The sequence below is a fragment of the Eptatretus burgeri genome, chromosome 13, assembly GCF_056783735.1.
Source record: "Eptatretus burgeri isolate ZD-2024b chromosome 13, Ebu_testis_v1, whole genome shotgun sequence".
NCBI lineage: Eukaryota > Metazoa > Chordata > Myxini > Myxiniformes > Myxinidae > Eptatretus > Eptatretus burgeri.
The window spans coordinates 80,467,463-80,492,837 of NC_140973.1; the positions used below are offsets into that span (position 1 = coordinate 80,467,463).

General features: G+C 46.8%; 1 protein-coding gene across 5 annotated transcripts in view; it reads right to left on the minus strand.

The window, feature by feature from the left end:
• The window catches only part of LOC147014899 (F-box/LRR-repeat protein 2-like), a 48,400-nt gene extending 23,289 nt beyond the window's left edge, over positions 1–25,111 (minus strand). The window contains exons 1-9 of one of the 5 annotated variants that reach the window (XM_085853332.1): positions 24,861–25,111; positions 18,162–18,223; positions 18,017–18,071; positions 17,736–17,810; positions 17,416–17,510; positions 1,245–1,313; positions 717–812; positions 498–624; positions 298–372 (exon numbers count right to left, since the gene is read on the minus strand). In XM_085853332.1, coding sequence (XP_085709458.1) covers positions 298–372; positions 498–624; positions 717–812; positions 1,245–1,313; positions 17,416–17,510; positions 17,736–17,810; positions 18,017–18,071; positions 18,162–18,223 — 654 coding nt within the window. In that variant the 5' untranslated portion in view covers positions 24,861–25,111. Of the gene's footprint in view, positions 1–297; positions 373–497; positions 625–716; positions 813–1,244; positions 1,314–17,415; positions 17,705–17,735; positions 17,811–18,016; positions 18,072–18,161; positions 18,233–24,722 lie in introns of those variants that run through there. The other 4 variants (XM_085853328.1, XM_085853329.1, XM_085853327.1 and 1 more) reach the window with 4 other exon arrangements.
• Positions 25,112–25,375: the final 264 nt, after the last annotated feature.

The following is a 25,375-nucleotide window of genomic DNA, read 5'->3' on the forward strand; positions in this document are numbered from 1 at the left end:
CTGTCAAAAAATGTACCCTTCACATCTCCCTGGGATCATGACCTCTCCACAATGGCACCTGATAAGACTAAGATAGAGAAAGTCCTCATCCTGGAATACAGGAAAAAGGTTTTTGGATCTTTGTGGAAGGGAATGGGGAGGTGGGTGCAGAGGAGTGGGGTGAGAGGGGCTGCCTCATACAACTAGTATTACCACCCTATGACAACACGGTTCCTGCACCCAGCGCTATCAAAGCTGAGTTCGAGAATCAAGACCAAATTTTTGCGGAATATGTTTATGAAGTGATGCATTATTTACCATTATCTTTTGTAGGCTGAGAGTGGTCAGTTCCGTATGGTGCTCTCCAATATGCTCCAAGCAGAGGTCATTCACCTGGAACACAGGACAAAAAGTGCAAAACAACTCAACAACGTGACCCCTTCATGGAAACCCCTCAAACTGCCACTTCCTGGATCATGGAAACGCCACAGAAGCAACTATGTTCATTGAGTGCTGACCCGAGTGCAACCCTTAAGCAGAAGGCCTTGGATGTTGGCACAGCCTCTGACGATAGCCATCACTCCTGGCTCAGACACTTGATGACACCATGCCACACTGAGGTGTTCCAAGGCTGCACAACCTTCACTAAGTTTGGGGCGATAAAGGGAACTCACGAAACATGATCAAGCTAAATATTCTGCAGATAAATACAAGATGGTGCACATGTGCCAATGCACCTGAGAGCCACGAGGGAAGCGTTCCCCACAGAGGGACACGAACCCACGTCCAGCCGCTTCAGTCTCGGGCATCCCTGTCCCAGGCTGCTGCACGTGCTGCACACAAGGCACGCTTCAAATTCAGTGCATGGAGCTCAAGTACAGCATCACAGTGTACATTTCATGAGTTTCATATCCAGCTAAAACCCTCAAACTTTAATCCTCAGTCTCTCAGCTTTTTGTCCATTTCAGCGGAGACGGTGATGGTGGGCCCACAGACCTGTGAGGTCTTTATATACAAATCAAAATGCTGTTCCAAACGTCAAAAATTTCATTAAATGTTTCATGGGAAGCTTCAAGCATGAAAATCTTGAGACATGAAACACAAAATGCTTAGACAAAGGCAAATGATGAATAAATACAAGATTTCGTGAACACACGAACATTGCAAAATTGAAGTGAAAATACAACGGCAACGCTCCAATTCACCCACACGGGCGGATCATTAACGGTCACACACAAACACCACACAATGAAAGAAAAACTCACACATCTGTGATTTTGGTGCAACCGTTGAGGTCCAGGATCTGAATGTTTTGACAATTCTGTGCGAAAATTCTGAAAAGAGAGAAAAAAAAAACAATATATTTTTTTAAAAAGCACAATCTTTGGTGAAACGTGTTCAAAGACGACGCAAAGCGATCTCACATGGAACAATCAACCGATGTATTTTGACTACCTTGCAAGCACCTGCACCAAGGAGGTGATGATAACCCAATCCTTCAAAAAAAAAAAAAAAACACAATCCAAGCAAACAATCCTACACAAACTGTGTGCCTCAGGACGCATGTGACGTATATGAGCCGCAACCTTTCGACATTTGATGATGCTTTCAACAATCACTTTTTGCCTTTTTTCACAATGAAGAGAAAAGTTATAGGGAAGGCATGGCGATTGTGAATATAACACTTCTGACTAGAGGGGGAGCACTCGGGAGAGTGCAAAACCTCCACTGCCAATACTGCTGGGTCACTCAAGTGAACCTTATATCTTATTCATTAAATATGTCAACAGTGCTGACAGAGTTAGTTATTTTCTCCATTTTTTTTTTGGGGGGGGGGGGGTTGGAAATCACTTAAAACGTGTAAAAATGCAAAAAAAAAAAATCGAAATTTTGTTGAAAAAAAAAGTTGCAAAAACATTTTTTTTTCTCTAACAAATTTTTTTTTTTGGGGGGGGGGTTGGAAATCACTTAAAACATGTAGAAATGCAAAAAAATTAAAAAAAATTCTCTAACAATTTTTTTTTGGGGGGGGGGGTTGGAAATCACTTAAAACATGTATAAATGCAAAAAAAAAAAATTTTTTTCTCTAAATTTTTTTTTGGGGGGGGGGTTGGAAATCACTTAAAACATGTATAAATGCAAAAAAAAATATTTTTTTCTCTAAATTTTTTTTGGGGGGGGGGTTGGAAATCACTTAAAACATGTAGAAATGCAAAAAAAAATATTTTTTTTCTCTAACAATTTTTTTTTGGGGGGGGAGGGGGGGACCAAGTCCAAAATCTAATGGTATGATCCTTGGACCATTCCTAACTCCCCCCCACCAAGTTTCGTCGAAATCCGTCGAGGAGTTTTTCCGTAATACTGTTCACAAACAAACAAACAAACAAACAGAAAGGGGTGAAAACAGTAACCTCCGATCTTCGATGGCGGAGGTTAAATATGTCTTGGGCCTAACGGACCAACAAAATGTCGGACGTATGATTTTTTTATTTTCAAGGGGTGGAGTCAGATTCCCATTGTGGGTGGAGTCAGGCTCGCTGTGCAGCCAATGGCTGCAATGAAACATACAAACACATTTTGGGGTTCAGCGAATTATAAAAATAGATGGCCTTCTGAAGAGCAACGACCCAATTCAAACTTTGGAACCGAGTAATTCCCCAATTCTACTGCACATCCAGGTGCACACCTATAGTCCAATAATTTTATGAAAATATCAAAAAAATTAAAAAATATATTATACCAAGATAAGTGCCTGGCAGAGAGCAAGTCGTCGATTTACGTCATGGATGTGTTCCCAAAAGCTGCGACGTTATCCGAAACGAACTTACTCAAATACAATTTTCCCATATATACATAGTGTTATAATGGGGGATGTGTTGCCACGAAAAAATTTTTTTAATGTTGGTCATCCTAACACCGAACTTAACTATCACTTCAGCACATATTATACATACTTCGGTACACATCACCACAGGGCGAAACACGTGAGACTGGGAGATAAAGCGACGCAGCATCCAATGAACGCTTGCCGTGTTGTCGATTCTCCACTCTCGGGCGACATGATGTTGCTGCTTCTACACGGGCAGATGGCGGGCGACTGCACTTAAAAAATTCAAACGACGTCATACCGGACTAGCGTGACGTAAATTGGCGACTAAAAAGTCTGAAGTAATCCACCAAGGAGGGAAGTTCTGAAAATCAGTGAAATATTGTTACGAATCTGTAAGCCATTTGCACACAGACAGACACTTTTATAGTCAGGTTTTTTATGTCTTTAAATCTTCATCCTTCGTTTTCGCACCATCGCCATCCATCGCCCACGTGCAGCGTGTCACGTATATCGGTGAGGTTCCCTCCACCCACCGTGAGCCCGTCCAATCAACGGCGGCCATGAGTCGCCCGACAACCCCTCGTCCAATCCGGAGGCGAGTACCTCAGAGCGTTTCCCTCGACCCGTGGGGGAGAGGAAGGAAAAGAGAAGGTTCGCCCCGTCGTAAAGAAAGAAGGAGAAGGAGAAGCCTCGTCTTGCCTGCTGGCGTTCTCGTCGACCCGCGGGTGCTCGTCTGGTCCGTTCCCGTGCTGGCTGGCGTCCGTTGCATTGTCCCTGGTGCTTGGTGTTGTGTTGTTGGCGGCGGGTTCGAGTCCCGTCACCGGACAAGCTCGACCAGATCGCACGAAGCGGACAGGTGCAAGAATAGGCCCCTTCCCTCAGCTCGCCTTCCCTCCGAGCTGAAAGGCCAAAATAAAGACCCGACGGGGTCCAGTTCTTTTGGGTGTGTGCGTGTGCGTGTAGTGTGTGTGTGTGTGTGTGTGTGTGTGTGTGTGTGTGTGTGTGTGTGTATGTGTGTATGTGTGTGTGTGTGTGTGTGTGTGTGTGTGTGTGTGTGTGTGTGGCGCCGTCCTGTAAGTAGAAACTGTCGAAGTGCCGTGTGTTCATTGTACATTACCTTTTTATATTCGGATAACTCTGCTCTTTGTGTGCTCCCCTGCCCCCTGATAAATAAACCCCTGTTAAATGTGCCAGCTCGTTTTCTGTGCTTTCTCCCATTGACCCAGCACGGTGCGTATTACGAATTAGTTCGGCCGTTTGGGCCGTAAGTTGTCATTGGGACCGGCGCGGCTCTGGTAACTCCGCTCGGTTATGTCACATCCAAGTCGGTACCTGTGGCTCGGTTCGGACGGAGTTGGCCGAGGGTGTGGTTTCCCCGGTAGCTAGACTGCGTGGTTATTTAGGTATATTGGAGATCGAGACAATTAACCCTACGCCACGCGGTCAAAATATTGGCGTCCACGGTCCGTTAATGGACCCGTGACCTTTCGGAGTTGTCCAAGGGTCATGACCTAAATTCCGTGTGTTCGGTAGGAGACAACTCCACTGATCCACCTCGTGGTTGTTTATCGCCACCAAACCCTGGCCCACAACAATATTACCCCACCCAAACACCCATTTTCAGAGGGGGGCAAAATCGCTCAAAATCCTACCCCCTTAAAAACAATCTCAATAAAATGTCTTAGTTGGTCGTTTTATACATCACTATCTTTCATTCCAGCAATGTGTGTGTGTGTGTGTGTGTGTGTGTCTGTGACCTCTGTTTCTCGACAATCACTGGTCTGATCTAATTGAAACTTGCCAGGTATATTTTTAGATGTGTATGTGCCTTTTCAAGGTTTGATATTAATTGGACAAGTGCTTCCCAAGTTATGGCCATTTATTTACCAACCAATGAAAGGACACGTTGCTGTGTAGGCGTGGCTGCGTAGGCCGGTGCGCAGCTGGCCGACGATGACGTCACGTGCCGTACTGGTTACGATGGGGATCGGTGCTTAGTTACCGTGGCGTAGGAGTGGCAATGGTCAATGGCAGCGAATGTCATGGCAAGCAAAGACAGGGAGGTCAACTTGATTTTAATTTGGATTTTAATTAACTCTGTGTATGGAAGTACCACAGCAGTTGTTACTTCAATGCAAGCGATAATTCGTGGAATGCATGTGAACATTCCGTATGGGCACGCACCACTTCCGGATAGTGATGACTTACTGTATTCTTATAATTTCTCGATTTCTTATGCACATTTATCGATAAACACAATGCCCCAATCCAGTCATCGTTCGTGAGGGCGAAGGAGCGGCCTGTGTGGTTATTTGAAAGTTTTGGTGAGGGGGGGGGGTTGCATGTACGGGTAAACGAGAGCGAAGGAACGGCCTGTGTGATTGTTTCTGGCACGAGGTTTTTGGTGGGGGGGAGGGGTGGTTGCATGTACGGCCACGTCCGGCCACGCACGTACGGCCACACGAGAGCGAAGGAAAGGTTCCTGCATCAGTTCCAAAATGGTTCCAAAACCGTTCCTGCATCAGAAATGATACCAGTTCTGAAATTTGTTCAGGCTTGTCATCGGAGACTATTGTGGAAAGCTCAGCATGACATTTATTACCTGCTTCGGCAACAACCGAAAGAAAGGTCGCCACAGGCCTTGCAAGGTGAGTTTGTGAGCCCTCATACCCTTGCTGTATGCCTTTCCTGAAGGAACAAGCTCTACTGTACCTTGACCCAACAATCCACTCTCCACCCACACCTCCGTTAATCCAGATCCATCCATATGATCTCCTGTAGCCTTTGGAAAGTTCATTGAGATATGGAAGACATCAAGGCGTGGAATTAACTTGCCTTGGTAATCTGGAACAGACCTCTTTAGTCCCCTTAGTCTGCAGTAGAGTGCTTTGTCCACTGTGAGGACTGTATGCTCCTGTCCAAAATGTGAAGACATTGCCATGCATCTCTTCACAACTGTAGTTAAAGTATCATTCATGAGCCGGAGCAAGGATTATGAGCAAGTACCCGACTGCTGTCTGCTCTGGTTCCACTGACAAGATCGATTGATTGAATACTGTCCAATAAGGTCTTGTCTCTAAATATTGACAATGTAGAAGGAATGCTAGGTCTGTAGCTTCAGCTCGTTTCACGGAATAGTTGTCTTCTTCAGATTCCCTGAACCAGGCCTCGTCAACAGGGGCAGTGAATACTGGCTCACATGTGTCTCGAGTAATATCGGCAGGATGCAGGTCCTCGAGGACATTTGGCACGATCAGAGTACGTCTGGTGGACGGCTTGAGCAACTGAAGAGCCACATCTGTTGTTTGGCCCCGTTGCCAAGTAGCCATTCGGGTTGCATGGAAAGTATTGTTCCCATTGAGCGTCTCATCAAGGATATCAATATTATCACAGGTGTAGTGGATAAATTTGTTTTACCATAATATTTGGTGGAATGATGGCACCAGTTGCGTGATGTAAGGATTTTAGAGTGCTCTCAGCCAACGAAGCGTCTATTTACAACACCTGCTCATAGCTGAGACAGTGTCCATCCTTGTTAAACAGCTTCACTAGATATTTTGACCGTGTAGCTTGGTGTAGTGTACCGACAAGGCCAACATGTTTCGGAGTCCATTTTTTGCCACCGCTGACACAGTCAACAAGATCCTGTGCTATAATCAGAACTCTGCTTCGGACAAGTTCTTCATCGTTTTCAGCACCGTCGTATTCTAGATTCTCTTGACCACCAAAGATAAGTTTTAACAGCATATATAAACTATCTGGAATGCATTTGATCGCAGCATCTTCACTTACAGAGAAACCTTGGTAGCCTGGGGTTGCCATCATATCCCCACGAACTTTCAGAGCGACATGTGTCAATGAAAGGAAAGTGTCATCTTGCGGCTCATATTCAGGAAGTGTTGGCGTTTCCTCACTCTCCTGGATGTCATCTTTCATTTTCAGAACTGCAGTAGGTTGATACTTTGTCGGAATCAGTATAATTTCCCGCTCTGATGAACACCTACCTGTCAAGTGGTTGGAAGAAGTTTAAAAGATTACCGAGCTTTGACTGTAACTTTTCCTTGAATGTTGGACTTCTACTGTAGTAGGACTGTTGAATCGCAGTTGATGATTCCTCAGCCAGCTCCTTATACCTCTCCCAGACATCCTCGAGAAGCAATACGTGCCCTTTGTCAGCTGCTTGATGAAGCTCCTTCCAGAACCACATCATATCATAGCAAGCTCTGTATTGGCTGATTCCTGCTTTGTTTTGTGATAGATCTGGTGAACGCTCTAAGACGAGTCAGGTGATATTTGGCCTCAGCTGCGATCAAGTCAATCACACCACTCAGTCGAATGCTGACTGCAGTCAAGATGAGAAGCTTCAATAATTTGATTACTCATTTGTTTTGTCATAACTGAACTCGGACGTGCCTTCATGTCAGTGGTTTAACAGAAAATGCATAAGTACCAATTAGTACATGCCATCACTTTTCGCAATAAACGCCTGTCACCACCTGAGACACCGTAACTACTACTTCAACTTGCTTCCTCTTTCAAATGTTCTGCCTGAATCCTCTGTCGTCATTCGATTTTACTTTTGTCCGTGAAGTGAGCATAACACATTTCGTGCCACACAAGTTTTTTGTCTGCAGCAGAATCTAACACATCTTCAAGACGATCGATCACATCGATATTCTTTGAGTCCATTAGTTTCCTTCTGCAACATACAGCAGTCCTAACTGGACTGAGTACATGACAGCTTGCTTCACTCGGAGGAACTCTGGCTTTATGGGTTTGGCAGCTGAGGCGTAATAATGTACGTGCACTGAGGGTGGACAAGGAGGCCTATGTGCGAGGAATCTGTGAGGGGGTAGAGCATCACCTGTGGACAGGTGATTCTCGTCCCGCTTACAGGGGAATTCGCGCATTACGTTCATCCAAGCCCATCCCTCGGAGCACTGCAGTTCGAGCAGAGAGTGGTAGGCTCTTGACAGAAGAGTCTGAAGTGAAGGCCCGCTGGGCCGGTTACTTTGAGCGGTTGTACCAGGCTGATCCCCCAGCTGTCGAGTTGGACGTCAAGGGTGTTACAATCCCTGTTGCTGACCCTCGAATCAACTGTGGTCCACCTTCGCTTGTGGAAACATGGGCTGTGGTGAACCAGTTGAAACGGGGCAAAGCTCCAGGGATCTGTGGCATCCATGCCGAACTTCTCAAGGCTGGTGGAAATGCTGCACTCGTGTCGTTGCATGCAGTTTTGTGCTCTGCCTGGAACACAGGCATCATCCCAACTGACTGGAAGAGGGGCCTTGTTGTCCCTCTCTGGAAAGGGAAGGGTGATCGCCAAGACTGCAACAACTACCGAGGGGTGACGCTGCTCTCAGTGCCGGGCAAGTTCTTTGCTCGGATAATTCTTGATAGGGTTCGCCACCATCTGCTTGAGCACCAGCATCCAGAGCAGTCAGGCTTTACACCAAAGAGGTCAACGATTGACCGTATCCTTGCACTTCGTGTCCTCACCGAACGCAGACGAGAGTTTCGGCAGGGGCTGCTTGCAGCCTATGTTGATCTCTGTAAAGCGTTCGATTCAGTGAATCGGGATGTCCTCTGGAGGATTCTTGGTCTTCGTGGGGTGCCACCAAAACTGATCGATCTGATGTCTGAACTATACTCTGGTACTGAGAGTGCTGTGAAGTGTGGTGGTACCATCTCTGACTTATTTCCAGTTGTTACTGGAGTTCGTCAGGGATGTGTACTTGCCCCCACACTTTTCAGCACTTGTATGGACTGGATTCTAGGGAGGATGTCGGAGATATCAAGTTGCGGTGCATCGTTTGGGAATGTCAAGATCTCAGACCTTGATTTTGCAGATGATGCAGTCATCTTTGCGGAGACTTTAGACATCCTCTTGGGGGCCCTCGAAGTGCTGAATGAGGAGTCGGAGCCGTTGGGATTACGGGTTTCTTGGGTCAAAACTAAGATCCAGGCTTTCGGTGACATCTTGGATGCTGCTGTCCTGTCTGTGTCTGTTTGTGGTGAGGATGTTGAGGTTGTGGAGAGATTCACTTACCTTGGCAGTGATATTCATGTCTCTGCTGGCTGCGAGTCAGAGGTCAATAGACGTCTGGGTCGGGCCTGGGGAGTCATGGATTCACTGGATCATGGGGTGTGGCGCTGCCGGTACCTGTGCGGGAGGACGAAAGTCCGAGTCTTCAGGTCCTTGGTACTTCCAGTCTTGCTCTATGGGTGCGAGACTTGGACTCTGACCAAGGATCTGAGACGGAGACTTAATTCCTTTGGTACCAGGTCTCTTCGGAGAATCCTTGGCTATCGCTGGTCGGATTTTGTGTCCAATGAGCGGTTGCTGAGAGAGACTCGGATGAGATTTGTTACCTGCATAGTCCGTTGGCGTCAGTTGCGGCTGTATGGACATGTGGCTCGTTTTCCTGACACTGATCCTGCTCACCAGATTCTCTCAGTGAGGGAGTCTCATGAGTGGAGGAGGCCAGTGGGCCGACCACGTGCCTCATGGTTGCAACAGGTTGACCATCATCTCAAGGAGATGGGGATGGGCCTGGCATCTGCCTGGGGGATGGCCAGATGGAGGCCCCTGGAGTACCGGCGGAAAGTGGACGCAGCGACGCGCTGTTCTGGCACATGCTCCCATACCTGACCTATATATATATATATATATATATATATATATATATATATATATATATATATATATATATATATATATATATATATATATATATATATATATACATCCACCTATATATGACTAAAACTCTCATCTTGTATGTATGTATGTTTGTGTATATATATATATATATATATATATATATATATATATATATATATATATATATATATATATATATATATATACATATATATACATATACATACATATATATACGTATGTATGTATGTATGTATGTTCCCGAAATAGCGCAAAAATTTTACAGTCACCTTACTCACCATTCTCCTGCGGTGTGCAGTATCAAGTTTTGTTCAAATCGGGCAACGAAAAAAAATTTACTAAAAAATCAATTCCCGATTCAGTCAAGTACTCTTCGGGAGAATTTGATTAATGCAAACAACCTCAGCGGTATAGTTCGCTGGAGCTATGTTGTTTGTTTTATTTTTTTGAAATGTTTTTTTTCTTATCAACGGCTGTCATAACGGGAACCCAACGGGTTCACGAGTCGTCTAGTGATATATTAATGCTTTCCCCAAGAATGTGTCAAAAAAATTGCAATTTGGTAGCCATTTTGTTTATGATAATTAGATGGTCAAAAACTCCAAATTTGGCTTGGGTTAATCTGGGTTCATCGAATTTAGCATACCCTAGTTATGTTAAAAAGTCAGGTTCCCCACTTTTACCCAAAAATACACCTCAACATTTACACATGGCCTTTTCCCATAAATCCATGCAAGGGAGCACTCAGAACAGTTTTAATTTTTTTTTTAGAAGAGTGTGGGGCAGGATGGGGCAAATGTATAATATGCTAATATTTAATGATACTTTTCAATCCTACTTTATATTTTTTATGCTATTTTATTTGTAATTTTAGTAATGGAGGTGTCAGAAGATTGTGCCATCTGTGAACAACCAATATGAGGAGAGATGTCACTCGCGGCTACAGTTGGTGAGAAGGGACGTGCAAGCGTTAACCAGGCAAGTGAAGCATGGAATGACATCAATATCCACTGTGTACCTGGGCAACAAGTACACCAGGACTGCCGACAAACATACTACGACCCACAGTAAATAGCCAGTGCTATTAAACAAGGGATATGGTAAAGACCCTGAAAGACATGAACGTCTGTCATCGCAAGACCCATTTTACTTCATAACTGATTGGCTTTCTGTGGCAAACCAGCCAAGCTTGGAGGAAAGAAAAAGAGGTCTGATGTTCTACCACTCAAAAACATTGAACTCAAGGACACAGTCCTGGCATCTTGTCATGAAACATGTGATGCTTGGGCAGATACTCTACAAGCTGGAATTCTGCATGCTGTTGATGTCATGTACCACCAGACCTGCAGCATAAATTCCCATCCAAAAGAAGCGGATACCGACAGTTCATCATATGGACAAAAAGTTATTTAAAAGGGCTAAACTGGGTCAGCCACAAGATGAAACTAGAAGGGCACTCGGTAGAGCGCATAACTCCGCCACGTAATGCCTGATCCATGAGAACATATCGGGCCCATTACATGTTTGAAATATCACGCCATACAGTACTATATCGTTTTTGGCCCCATCTCTCAACGGTGAAGAATCACTTGAAGAATTAAATAACTCTCGAATTCGGATATTCACCAAAATCGAATCAACTCTTCCTTGCCACACACCCAACCCGTCCACCAAGTTTCATCTGAATCCGTGCACAACCTTTTGAGATATCGTGCTAAATATCATTTTCGGCCCTATCTCTCAATGGTGAAGAATCACTTTAAAAATTCCAGGAGTTGGATTTGGATCTGGATCCGGATCTTCAACAAAATCTAATCAGTTGGTCCTTGTCGCACACCGAACCCATCCACAAAATTTCATCCGAATCCGTCGACAACTTTTAGAGATATCCTACACACAGACAGACAGAAAGAGGTGAAAACATAACCTCCTTCACCTTCGGTGGTGGCGGTAAAAAGGACAGGATGGATTCCTGGAGGTTGCTAAATTTCTTGAAGACGATGATAATGAACCCATAAATGATCTTACTCACCATGAGTTCATACAACACCATAACCCAGCAGTTATAAGAAAATAAGGACATGGGCAGGATCTGCGAGGAGTAAATTTGATTGGTCGAGATGATGTAGAATGTCGTAATGTTTTGCCCAAGTACTTGCTAAGCGAAAGGTTTTTGAAAGTGCCAAGAAAGTGATTTGTGTTCTACAGTGTTCAAGCATATAATTCATTTGAAATAAAATAAAGCTTTTTGAAAGTTTTCGAAAGAAAAAAAAAAACTTTTTTGGAAGTTTTCCGCTATTGATGCAGCGTCTTTTACACCATCTTATTTAACACATTACATGAGTTATTTGTGCCTGTTGTTTGTGTCCTTTTTGACGTCACTAAAAACAGTGAGTTTCCTATTTGGATGGATTTTCAATTTTCTTTGACTGCCGGACAGACAGACTGAAAGATTATCTCACTCCGATCTGTGCATGTGCAAACGGGACAAATTCAGAGCCAAAGTCCTGCTAAACTACAGGTTTGTTTTCTGAATCGTGTTCCGATTCTTGTTCAAAATGAAACATTCAATTGAAATGAAGTTGCTCCTCGATCATAAACTGACGTTTGTAGATGGACAGACAGACATACAAAGTGAAGCAAATGCTTAATCCCCCTTTCTGCTTCATGCACGCAGGGTAATGAGCCATATGGAAGAGAAGCTGTCTGACTCAGGACATAGCGCATACAGCTACCCGCACATGAGGCTCAAACTCCAAGAACACTTTCGAGATAGCATCATCCAAAGTGAGATTAACGGCAAGTCCAGTGTGGTTACCTTGAGGAACACGGCTAAAGTTGTGCTGCAAGACCTTTACAGTCACCAGAATGCAGATCCTGACAGAAAAGGTGAGGCTAATACAAACTGCTGATGGAATCTGAATTGGAATGTATCTCATTCCTACCTGAAACCAAGTGAGTGTTACTGGAAGGACTGTTTGTGAAAAAAGCTGCCCGCATCAAAATTGCCTCCATTGGACAAGTGATAATGCAGGCAGCTAGACTTTGAATACTGCTGGTAACACTGCAGCTTCGACTGGGTGTGCAGCTGCATAATGTTGCATCATGCTTCCTCATCGACTCGCTTCGCCACCGTGGTTTCTGCTGCTCCGACAACAAGAAGTACACGAGTTCAAATGAAAAGCTGTTCTATCAAAACGGAAATGACATACCCAACGTTTGTCTGCTATGTCTGTTTGTCCATATGATGACATCCAGTTTGTCCAGCATGCTGCTAACAACGTAGATGACAACATCTGAACCCTGGAAGGTCGTGATACCTTCCATGATATGGCGGTGATTGCTTCCATAACCCTCGGAATCAAAACGAGTAACCCGATTCTCAGGGTAAACGTCACATCCAGTGACATATCCATGGCTGGACAAATTAAGATCCAGTGTCACAGAGAAGAAAGTCACAGGATGACTTCAGTGACACACCAAAAGCTGTCCAATATGAAGGCCAAATACACCACAGCACATCTCGATATTCTTTGGAACGTCAGGTCAGGTATAGGAGGGAGCATGCGCCAGAGCAGTGCATCACTGCGTCCACTTTCCGCCGGTACTGAAGGGGCCATCGTCTGGCCATCCCCAGGCAGATGCCAGGCCCATCCCTATCTCCTTGAGATGCTGATCAACCTGCTGAAACCATGAGGCACGTGGTCGGCCCATTGGCCTCTTCCACCCACGAGGCTCCCTCGCTGACACAATCTGGTGAGCAGGATCAGCAACAGAAAAACGAGCCACATGTCCAAACAGCCGCAGCTGACGTCCACGGACTATGCAGGTAACAAATCCCATTTGAGTCTCTCTCAGCATCCGCTCGTTGGACACAGAGTCCGAACAGCGATAGCCAAGGATTCTCCGAAGAGACCTGGTACCAAAGGAATAAAGTCTCCGTCTCAGATCCCTGGTCAGAGTCCAAGTCTCACATCCATAGAGAAAGACGAAGCACCAAGGACCTGAAGACTCAGACTTTCGTCCTCCCGCACAGGTACCGGCAGCACCACACCCCATGAGCCAGTGAATGCATGACTCCCCAGGCCCGACCACGATGTCTACTGACCTCTGGCTCACAGCCAGCAGAGACATGAATATCACTGCCTAGGTAAGTGAATCTCTCCCTGACCTCAACATCCTCACCACAAACAGGCACAGACAGGACAACAGAATCCAAGATGTCATTGAAAGCCTGGATCTTCGTTTTGACCCAGGAAACCCGTAATCCCAGCGGCTCCGACTCCTCATTCAGCACCTCGAGGGCCCCCAAGAGGATGTCTAAAGTCTCCGCAAAGATGACTGCATGATCTGCGAAATCAAGGTCAGAGATCTTGACATTCCCAAAGATGCACCACAGCTTGATATCTCCATCATCCTCCCTAGAATCCAGTCCATACACGTGCTGAAAAGTGTGGGGGCAAGTACACACCCCTGATGAACTCCAGTAATGACTGGAAATAAGTCAGAGATGGCACCACCACATCTCACAGCACTCTCAGTCCCAGAATATAGTTCACACATCAGGTTGATCAGTTCTGGTGGCACCCCACGAAGACCAAGAATCCTCCAGAGGACATCCCTATTCACTGAATTGAACGCTTTGCAGAGATCAACGTGGGCTGCAAGCAGCCCCTGCGAAACTCGCACCTGTTTTCGGTGAGGTCCCGAAGAGCAAGGACAGTCAATCATTGACTACTTTGATGTAAAGCCTGACTGCTCTGGACGCTGGTGCTCAAGCAGATGGTGGCCAACCCCATCAAGAATTATCTGAACAAAGACCTTGCCCAGCACTGAGAGCAGCGTCACCCCTCGGTCATTGTTGCAGTCTTGCCGATCACCCTTCCCTTTCCAGAGAGGGACAACAAGGCCCCTCTTCCAGTCAGTTGGGATGATGCCTGTGTTCAGGCAGAGCACAGAACTGCATGCAACGACATGAGTACAGCATTTCCACCAACCTTGAGAAGTTCAGCACGGATGCCACAGATCCCTGGAGCTTTACCCCGTTTCAACCGGTTCACCGCAGCCTGTGTTTCCACAAACGAAGGTGGATCACAGCTGATTGGAGGGTCAGCAATAGGGATAGTAACACCCGACATCCTACTCAACAATTGATGGGGCAGCCCAGTACAGCCGCTCAAAGTAACCGGCCCAGCGGGCCTTCACTTCAGACTCCTCTGTCAAGAGCCCACCTCCCTCTGCTCTAACTGTAGTACACCGAGGGATGGACTTGGATGAACGTAATGCGCAAATTCCCCTGTAAACAGGACGAGAATCACTTGACCACAGGTGATGCTCTACCCCCTCACAGATTATTCGTACAAAGGCCTCCTTGCCCACCCTCAGCACATGTACAGTTTTACGGCTCAACTCCCTGAACAGCTCAGCTCTGTCATTAATCCTGGCCCTGCGACTGATCAATGGTATCCAGTGTCCTTGAAGAGACCAAATTCTTCTTTGCCCCATGGTGAGTTCCATCCACCAGCAACAGCAAGGACGGTGGTCTTGAAGGCACTCCACAACTCTTCAGGATTCCCCAAAGCACCCACACCCCCCAAATCCCCACTCAGCCTGTTCGCAAACTCCACAGCTACCCTCTCATCCTTGAGCTTGCCAACATCCACCCAGACCCCCATCATGTTTGGATCCCAAGGTCAGGACACGGTCTGGAATGATGCAATTTGTGCATCACGGTTACCACCCTGGGAAATCATCCATGATGTTTCCTCCAATGATAGACATGAATCGCAGTGATACAACATGCATCTACTCAACACTGAAGTTTGTCTCTGATCATGTGTGCGGCCACAATTTCTCCCCGGTCATCACCTTTGACCAACCATCCGTCCCTCCATTGGGACCATGCTGTACAGAGCATCGGTGTTGCTGAAGCATTCCCTTGGGCTATTGGGCACAATCTTGTATGGGTCGCCACTCCGACGCAGGATACTCAAATGGCTCAATAATCCCAGCAAGGTGGTACTCATTTTGCTTACCTCGGAAGGATTACAGGCTGAGTCAACCCCACCTGGTATTAATTCAACAGCCAAGCAAGATTTGAACTCAGGATCCTCAGATTACAAGCCCATCACCCTAACCATGAAGCCAACATCAAGCATTTGACCAACCACTTTGGTGGAAAGCTCTGATAATCATCGTCGCTGAGCCTGTAAGAAGCAATTTGAGTTAAATAGTCCTTCGTTTGGGTGGCTTTCACATGGAGATGAGCTTCCTCATATGCAATGGGCATCTCATGGCTTCATCAAGGTTACAACTGTTGGAGTTGACCTACGCAGCCAATGCAGTCGTACACATTCTCTATGGCAAGGCAATTGCTTGAGTAACACGAGCACATCTCATCGTTGATGCAGCATTCAATGCCCTTTTGCTGTCGAGCACGTTTCATGTGCCTCGACCACGAAAACATGGAGATTCAGATGACAGACGTTCTGGAGGTATAGAAGCAGAAGAAGCCGTGGAAGACAGGACATAATCACATGAAAAGAGTGAAACATATGCGAGTGGAAACGATGACCTGGACGAAGTTAAGATCTTCTATGGGAAGCTGATGGATGGCTCAATGTCTCCAGATGAGGTTTGTCAAGCCAATGTGATGATTAGAATCGATGATGTTCTTGATAGCAAAACTGAATCCATGATGTCTTCAAGGACTGCTCGACTCAGGTTCCAGTGCACTGATATGGTGGATATTCTTCATGAGTTTGTCTGGGCAGAACATACTGGTAAATGGGCGTTGCGTCTCAAGGGTGTTTCCGAAATGCTCCCTTATCTTGCAGCATCAGGATGCAACCTCTACACAAAACCTGCCCAGGTATATTTGCAATGGATGTCCAATCTTCAATATGAACATCCATACGTCCACTGTTGATTCGAAGAAGCCCTCCATGTGGTGAGAAGAAGTGCTTGTCTGTGAGTGCCGGACTGTCCTCAAATCTCAATGAGTAGGTTGTGATGAGCTGCATGAAGACCAGTGGTGGCCTCACCGGAAGGCGAGAGATGATGGAGCAACAACGTCTGACATGGGTGCTGTCCATGCCAGCTTGTGACGAAATCAACAAGGCCATCCAAGAGCTGACAGGTGTAAGCGACAACATTGAGGGGCGGGGAGCGGGGGGGGGGGTGGCAGAATAAGGACACGACCCAAACTAAGCAGGCTCACAATGGGAAAGACACGTACACAGTTCTCAACTATCTACAAGATAGGAACCCCTTCACTCCTGATCCAAGTCTGCAGAAAATCTCCATTGGTGTACATGCAAACAGCACTGTCAACGTGGACACGGCAAAGGCTGTTGGAAACTCCATTCCAGAAAACATGGATGGGAAAACCGCTGCAGATTAAACATTCAAGAGAAAAGACCAGGTTGTCACACGAGACACAACGTCCCCCGTCAAACAGTATGTATGGATGCTTTGTTACTCTCTTTCGGTAAACTTGGGTTGGGTCCCAAGTGGGCCTTCAATTTTTCTTATTCCCCTTCTTCTTCTTGCTCCTAAATAATCTTTAATAAATATTTGAGTGAGGTAGTTTTTGAATATGATGTGTATAATGATCTATGGAAGACATTTCATGTCGAGATTTTTGGGATTTTCACCAAATTTTCCCCATTTTTTAATAATGGGACAGTGGGTGGGGTAATTTATGACCGATTTTCAATACTTCCCCCTTGACGGATTGCAGAGCAACAGGTCACAGAGGACACTCTCCTGAGTATGAACTAGTTGAGAGAGTTTCTGTTGCAATTTGTTTGAGGTCAAACTGCAGAGCACATCATGCTTGGACGACAAGTGCAACAATGGAAGGAAATATTGCGGGAAAAGACCAACAATAAGACCGCACGACCACAAGAGGACAACTCACTGCAACGCGGCATCTTCAACACTGATGCACCCACGCAAACCAAGACTTCTCAAGAAACCACCGCAGCGTTTCGAGATGTTCTCAACCACACGTCCCTGCAGCACACACGCGTGTACATTATCCATGGCATCAACGTCACACTCGCGCGCACGCACGAAACCGTGTCTGTAATGGTGGAACACCCTGGCGGGACCAAGGCCGTGGATGTGTTGAGTAGGTGCGCAAGCATGACGGCCCATCTTCGACCTGCTCAACTGAGAGCTGAGAAATTCAAGCTGAGAAATTCGACCTGAGAAAAATAATTCAACCGAGAGAAGTACCTCAATGTCGCGCTGGAAATCAAACAGGTCGATTCTCTGCCAGTTACTGCCATCCAAAGCCAAAACGTTCCAGCTCTACAGATCCGACCGACAACAACACATTACAGTGCAGGTGCAGGCATGCTCACATTTGTGTAGAGGAGGGGATACGAGGCTTGTGGTGAGGGGAAGGGAAACACACAGCGAGAGGACGCAAGTGGGAAGGAAAGGAAGTTCTGATGAGGGTGAAACGTCACATGAATGTTGTACTCCGTTTCCCCAATAACAACGCACTTGCTTACTTTGGAAACTTGGGCACAGCGGCAGAGCGTGATGACGTCAAGGAAAGATAATATCCTAAAAGAAAAGTAAACAAGGTAAACATAAAAACACACAATAAAGACAAACGATCAGTAAAAAGAGCATTTTTGTAACGGGCGTACTTACCGCAATAACAATTCCTTGGGCAGCTTTCGGTTTATAAGGGAATCATCAGACCCGGAAAACATCTGTAACATAAGAAATGAAGTCAACAAACAACAAAAAACAACAACAACAATAACAGCGCAATGTCGCCGCGCTGTAACAATGAAGAACGAGAGTTACAACGCTGCGCGTCAACAACTAACGGAACAGGAAGATTATCACTTCCTGCTCAGAAAATCAACTTCCGGCGTCACACAGAAAACGATTCAGCACAAAATACGTCGCTCTTCTGCATTAACCCCGCCCACAATTCACCAGGCAATCTCCGCCCACAATCCACCCGGCAATCTCCGCCCACAATCCACCTGGCAATCTCCGCCCACAATTCACCAGGCAATCTCCGCCGACAATTCACCTGGCAATCTCCGCCCACAATTCACCAGGCAATCTCCACCCACAATCCACCCGGCAATCTCCGCCCACAATCCACCAGGCAATCTCCGCCCACAATTCACCCGGCAATCTCCGCCCACATCACACATGGCAATCACCGCCCACAATCCACCGGGCAATCTCCGCCCACAATCCACCCGGCAATCTCCGCCCACAATCCACCGGGCAATCTCCGCCCACAATCCACCCGGTAATCTCCGCCCAGAATCCACCCGGCAATCTCCGCCCAGAATCCACCTGGTAATCTCCGCCCACAATTCACCAGGCAATCTCCGCCCACAATCCACCCGGCAATCTCCGCCCACAATCCACCCGGCAATCTCCGCCCACAATCCACCCAGCAATCTCCGCCCACAATCCACCCAGCAATCTCCGCCCACAATTCACCAGGCAATCTCCGCCCACAATCCACCCGGCAATCTCCGCCCACATCACACATGGCAATCTCCGCCCACAATCCACCGGGCAATCTCCGCCCACAATCCACCTGGCGATCTCCGCCCACAATCCACCTGGCAATCTCCGCCCACAATTCACCAGGCAATCTCCGCCCACAATTCACCCGGCAATCTCCGCCCACAATCCACCCGGCAATCTCCGCCCACAATCCACCCGGCAATCTCCGCCCACAATTCACCGGGAAATCTCCGCCCACAATTCACCCGGCAATCTCCGCCCACAATCCACCCGGCAATCTCCGCCCACAATCCACCCGGCAATCTCCGCCCACAATCCACCCGGCAATCTCCGCCCACAATCCACCCGGCAATCTCCGCCCACAATCCACCCGGCAATCTCCGCCCACAATCCACCCAGCAATCTCCGCCCACAATCCACCAGGCAATCTCCGCCCACAATCCACCCGGCGATCTCCGCTCACAATCCACCCGGCGATCTCCGCCCACAATCCACCCGGCGATCTCCGCCCACAATCCACCCGGCGATCTCCGCCCACAATCCACCCGGCGATCTCCGCCCACAATCCACCCGGCGATCTCCGCCCACAATCCACCCGGCGATCTCCGCCCACAATCCACCCGGCGATCTCCGCCCATATCACACCCAACAATAAGTGTGACAGAAGACACAGGACACAACAGCCATTTATATAACAGCGCGATGTCGCCACGCTCTAATAAATAATTGACTCTTCTTCTTTTTGAAGTAATTTTTTCTGAGGTGTTTGTCTACTCTGCACCTTGTCCACAATTCTCTACCTCCCCCCCCCTCTTCCCCACCCCACTCGTACAGCCCAGCGTTTCTCCATCCCATCAACAAACATTCAAATCTCCAATCCCATGATCTTTTCTCCATCTGTCAAAGTTGAGAACATGGGATCAAGAAAAACGTACACCCCCACCCACCCCATCCCACCCCCTCAAAACTTCATTTCCCCCTTTCTGCATTCCTCCTCAACCCACCCTCTCAATGCTTCCCCCTCACCCCATCCTCTAAAACCGACCCCAACACCCCACATGCTGAAACTTTCACCTGCACCCTACACACACAAACCTCCCCCCCCACCACACTCGACACATACAAAACTTCCCCCGCACCCCCTGCACTCAAACCTTCTTTCTCACCGCAATCCCCCCAAAGCCTCACCTTGTCCCCGCAAAGCCTACCCTCCCCCATCTCTAACTGTATGGACCTCAAACATCCGAGGTAACCTCTCTAACCTGACAGATTTCTGAAATCCAGGCCGTTGCCGATAAATCCAGACATCATCTGTTTAACAGAATCCTTCCTCCCACCGAGGTAACCTCTCTAACCTGACAGATTTCTGAAATCCAGGCCGTTGCTGATAAACCAGACATCATCTGTTTAACAGAATCCTTCCTCCCACCGAGGTAACCTCTCTAACCTGACAGATTTCTGAAATCCAGGCCGTTGCCGATAAACCAGACATCATCTGTTTAACAGAATCCTTCCTCCCACCGAGGTAACCTCTCTAACCTGACAGATTTCTGAAATCCAGGCCGTTGCTGATAAACCAGACATCATCTGTTTAACAGAATCCTTCCTCCCACCGAGGTAACCTCTCTAACCTGACAGATTTCTGAAATCCAGGCCGTTGCTGATAAACCAGACATCATCTGTTTAACAGAATCCTTCCTCCCACCGAGGTAACCTCTCTAACCTGACATTTCTGAAATCCAGGCCGTTGCTGATAAACCAGACATCATCTGTTTAACAGAATCCTTCCTCCCACAGGACGTCCATGACTCCTTGGTGTCTCTCCCCGGTTACGGTCTCCTCCGATTTGATTGGTCGAAACCACGCCTGGGCGGTGGAGTTGCACTTTACAACAACTCAATTTCCCATTGATCATACACCTCCCAACCTCTAGAAGTACCTCAACTGCAACTTCCCTCCACTCCCACCTTTTGTTTGTCTGTGAGTTGTACCGTCTTCCCAACAGTGACAACTCCATCTACATCTCTCCCCAACAACATGGACAAACCTTTAACCACTCATCCCAACTCTCTCTCTTCCTCATATGTGGTTATTTCAATCGTCACCATGCAACTTGGCTGGGTGTTGTACCTCTCTCACCAGCCATGACACTTCAGCAAAGGACTTCCGTGACTCCGTGGGACTGACTCAAGGTGTGAACTTTCCAACCAGTATTTCTCCAAATGGCAAATCCTCCCATCTGAACTTGGTGATGACAAACTTTCCCTCAAATGTCTCCTGCTCTTCCATTGCTCCAATTGCTTCATCTGATCATGTCCTTGTGAAAGTGAACATTGGGTCAGCTCCATGGCTATTTTTAGAGAGCTGCCACAATACCAGCAAGTCTGGTATTTCACTCAAGCAGATTGGCAGGGACTGCAAGCAGCCATCTCTCTTCAGGACTGGTCTCCCATATCTACTGCTCCTGATGTTAACTCAGCTTGGGAATTCTTCCACAGACTATATATATATATATATATATATATATATATGTCTGTCTCTGTCTCTGTCTCTCTGACAGATTCATCCCATCTCATCTTCAATTGTCCTACCCTTCTTCCCACACATGTTACACTGAATCCTGTGGTGAGGCAGTTGCTCTGAAACAACTTGCCTTCTCCTCCTGGAAGGCTAATCTGACTGAAGGCAATCTCAGTGCATTCAAAAAAGGCCGCAAAAAGTGTGTGTCCACTGTCAGGAGAGTCAGAAATCAACATCTGTCCAGCCTCAAGAATGAACTTTCAAACTCATCTCCCTCCTCTAAAACCTTGTGGCACCTTGTCATGTCTGTCTCTAGTGAATGCTCCCCTTTCATCCCTCCCCTCTTTTCAAATGGCACCACAGCCAACTCCGCTCATGAGAAGGCTGAATGTCTCAATTCTGTGTTTGCTTCAAAATCTTGTGTCCGCAAACCCCTCACTCTCGGTACCCATCTGTCCCGGTCGTACCCGACTGTTCGTGGACTCTGTGTCTTTTGCACCTGAAAAGGTGTCGAAGGAACGTTCTTTCAACCCTCGACTCCATGAGCATGCCTGGATCCAAAACCACCCTTGAGGAATTGACATACCATATCCTTAGCAATCTTTTAGAGTGGGTTGGGAGCAGAGTCGTAAAGCTTGCAGATGATCTCGACTGCAGTGGAAGCAGTCCTGAGGAAGTTCTTCTCAACTGATAAACTGGCAACATGTACGACATGCCCTGTTACAATGTGATCTGTGCCTATCTGCCGCAAAGACGACAACTATTCTGGGATGGATTTGGTCTCAGGGCACCTTGCAAGCGAGCCCACACCGTGTGGCCACTCTCTCTTCCTTCTCTCCACCAGAGGAGGTTTTAGGCATGAGGTTTTTCATCGGAGCTTTCAAGATGCTTATAATAGCCCTTCCACAATGTGCCTCGTATACAACCCCTTTGGACGCTGTCACTGCCGGACGTGAGTCCAGTGAAAGGATAAAGTGGACAGATGATCTCCACACAAGCTTCCAATTGGTGCAGTCTGCTCTTGCATCCATTGAAATCATTACCATTGATTGAAGGAATTGGTCGGCGAGTGACGCTCATGACGTCACCCAGCCAAGAGTCAGATTAGAGTGCAACCTTGCATACCGGATAGAGATCGCTCCTTAAAGTAGTATTGTTTTCAGTGTTGCCGTGTGTACGCGTATTCAGTTTTAACTCTTTCTTTGCTGTTTATGTGCATTTTTCTTTCGCTGTGGATCCGTGCTTGTCTGCGTGTGTGTGTGAATAAATGTGCATTGTGTGAACTTGTTCCCTGTTTCGCTGCGTCCTTTCCTTCGTTTGAATTTCCATCTTGCATCCCATAAGGGGTTCGTAGTGGGTTTAAAACGCCCGGTAATTAATCGGAACCGTCAAGGCCGACGATAACACCGCTCGGTTATCACTGTAGCACGGAACGGACCGCTTAAGCGGTTCGCGTCCGGAGTCAGCCTGTGGCGTGGCACGATCGCCCGGTCGACCACTCGCGCAGGTACTTAGGTAGATCGAATTTGGCGAGCAACCCTATCCTGCACGGGTGGGCAATTGGCACGATCGTGGTGAGGTTAAACCCCCACCCGTGACTGGCTCCGGCGTTGTTCCGAGAGGGTCACGACAGAATTGTCCGTCCGGTGGGCGACGTGCGGCGATTCGAGTTACATGGCCGTTCGCACGCCAGCAGGCGCGAATTCGCAACAATACATTTAGCAATATGACCGAAAAATAAAGTTTATAATAAACTTCAGAGGTCCAAAATAAGCTTAAATTTAATTATCATGGACTCAATGATGTAATTTAAACGTTGGAGCTTCCAGTCAAAAGGATAGAGCACAGACATATAGCGAGGGGGGTGAGCAGGGCGCGGAGGAAGAAAAGGGAGAGGTTAGACAGGGGTGGAAGGGAGAGAGAAGGGGGGAGGGAGAGAGAAGGGGGGAGGGAGAGAGAATAGTGGGGGGAGAGAATGGGGGTGGGGAGGGAGATGTTTCCTTCTGTATCCATCCTGTACACTCCATGGCTTGTCAAAGTCACTCTATTTTGTCCTTCAACTCTGCTGTTGTTATCACCCCTCCCCCCTCCTCAAATCCTGTTGACTGTTCATGTTGTCTGGTTGCATCTCGATCCATTTAGGGTTCTCGCTCTTCCACAAGCATCAACTCGATTTTTTTAACTGATAGGTTGGAAACCATTGTATAGACGATGGACCAAATGGTCTCTTTCTGTGTTGGAGTTCCTTGGAAGGGAAGTCATCTATTAATATATTGTGAACCATAGTGTCCATCCGTGCATTCGTTTGTCTCCAGTTTAAGATGGTCGTTTCCCATGCTGCATTGAAAAGCTCAACATTCACTTTTTAAATGACAAGAGAACAGTCATGAGTAAAATTGACTCCAAATCTCGTTTCACAACCAGGATATTTTACCCTCTTTTGAGACAAATCCAACCTCCGCCCCCCCTATGTTGCACCACCATTTCGCGGTGGGCAATACAATTCGCTCAGAACTTTGGATGTGAATGAAGCCAAGAGTGCAACACAGTTCACCTTTTTAAAGTCCATGAAATGTTATTTCAATTGATAGATTAACTTAAACTTTTTTCCCTAACTGAGGACGGATACTCTTGCTAGTTACCTCCGCCACCGAAGGCGAACGAGGTTGTTTTCACCCCTCTCTGTCTGTTTATTTGTGCAGGATATCTCAAAAGTTGGGGGAGGGGAAAGGGGGCATTCAGGGATAACACAGGGGGATTGGCTAATTGTGATGGCAGGTTGATTAAATGCTTATTTTACTTTATGAACATTTGCACAATAACAGTTTAAGTGGAATTACCAATAGCTGAGAGAATCCATGTCAGAGGTAGGGAACACATTATAGAAGAGTTCCCTGTAAGAATGGTGGAAATTAGCAGCACCGAAGAATACCAAGGATAAAGCTTCGAGGACAGAAAAATACACATTCGAGAATATCGAAGGAGATGGCCGAGGAGGGAAGCGTGATGTTAGCGGATACCTTCAACAACTCACTGGAGTTCGCTGTCAGTACAAGTTCCAGCTCCACGATTGGGGGATAACAAACGTATCCCCGTTATTTAATTAATCAAAGATCCATTGATAAATCCAAGAAACAAAGCTGAACACACACACACACACACACACACACACTCATCCTATCGAACTCCTACCGGTACCACCACGCAGTTCGTGAAGCTAGGTTGTTGTTGTCTTGTCTAATGAGCCGAAGTTGTTATTGTCCGAGCTGAAGTGGTGGTTCTTTGTTCTGACCCCCACCCTGCGAAAAGAAACTCACAAAGTACGCTCACCTTCTCCCACCCAATTCTCACACACTGGTCCCGGCACTTCCACTTCAACAGAGAAACGGTGAGATCATCAGACGGGAAACAACCGCATCAAAAACAAAATAGCCAAACAATATGGTGGTGTCATAAGTTTCTCATTGGCTGATCGTTTCATTTGCCTTTCCCTTCCTCCACCCAAAGTTCTTCATTATTTTAATTACAAAACATTTATCTTGGTGGAAAAACCAGGACGAACCTTATTTTCTCGCATTTTCTGGACACATTACCACAACTCACCCAAATGTTGGCACCACCATTATACACCGCTCAACTATATTCGTTCATCATACATTCATCTAATTTTGTTTTTGGTCCAACAAGTCTGCTAACATCTTACGATTCAATCAAATTCATACTTTGCAGATGAAAAAAAAATCCCGGGGAAAAAAAAAAACCACACCACCGATGGTGCAATACACCGCCCAACACCTTGCCACAGTTGCTTGAACTAATTGCCTCATTAATCAGAACAGCTCCAA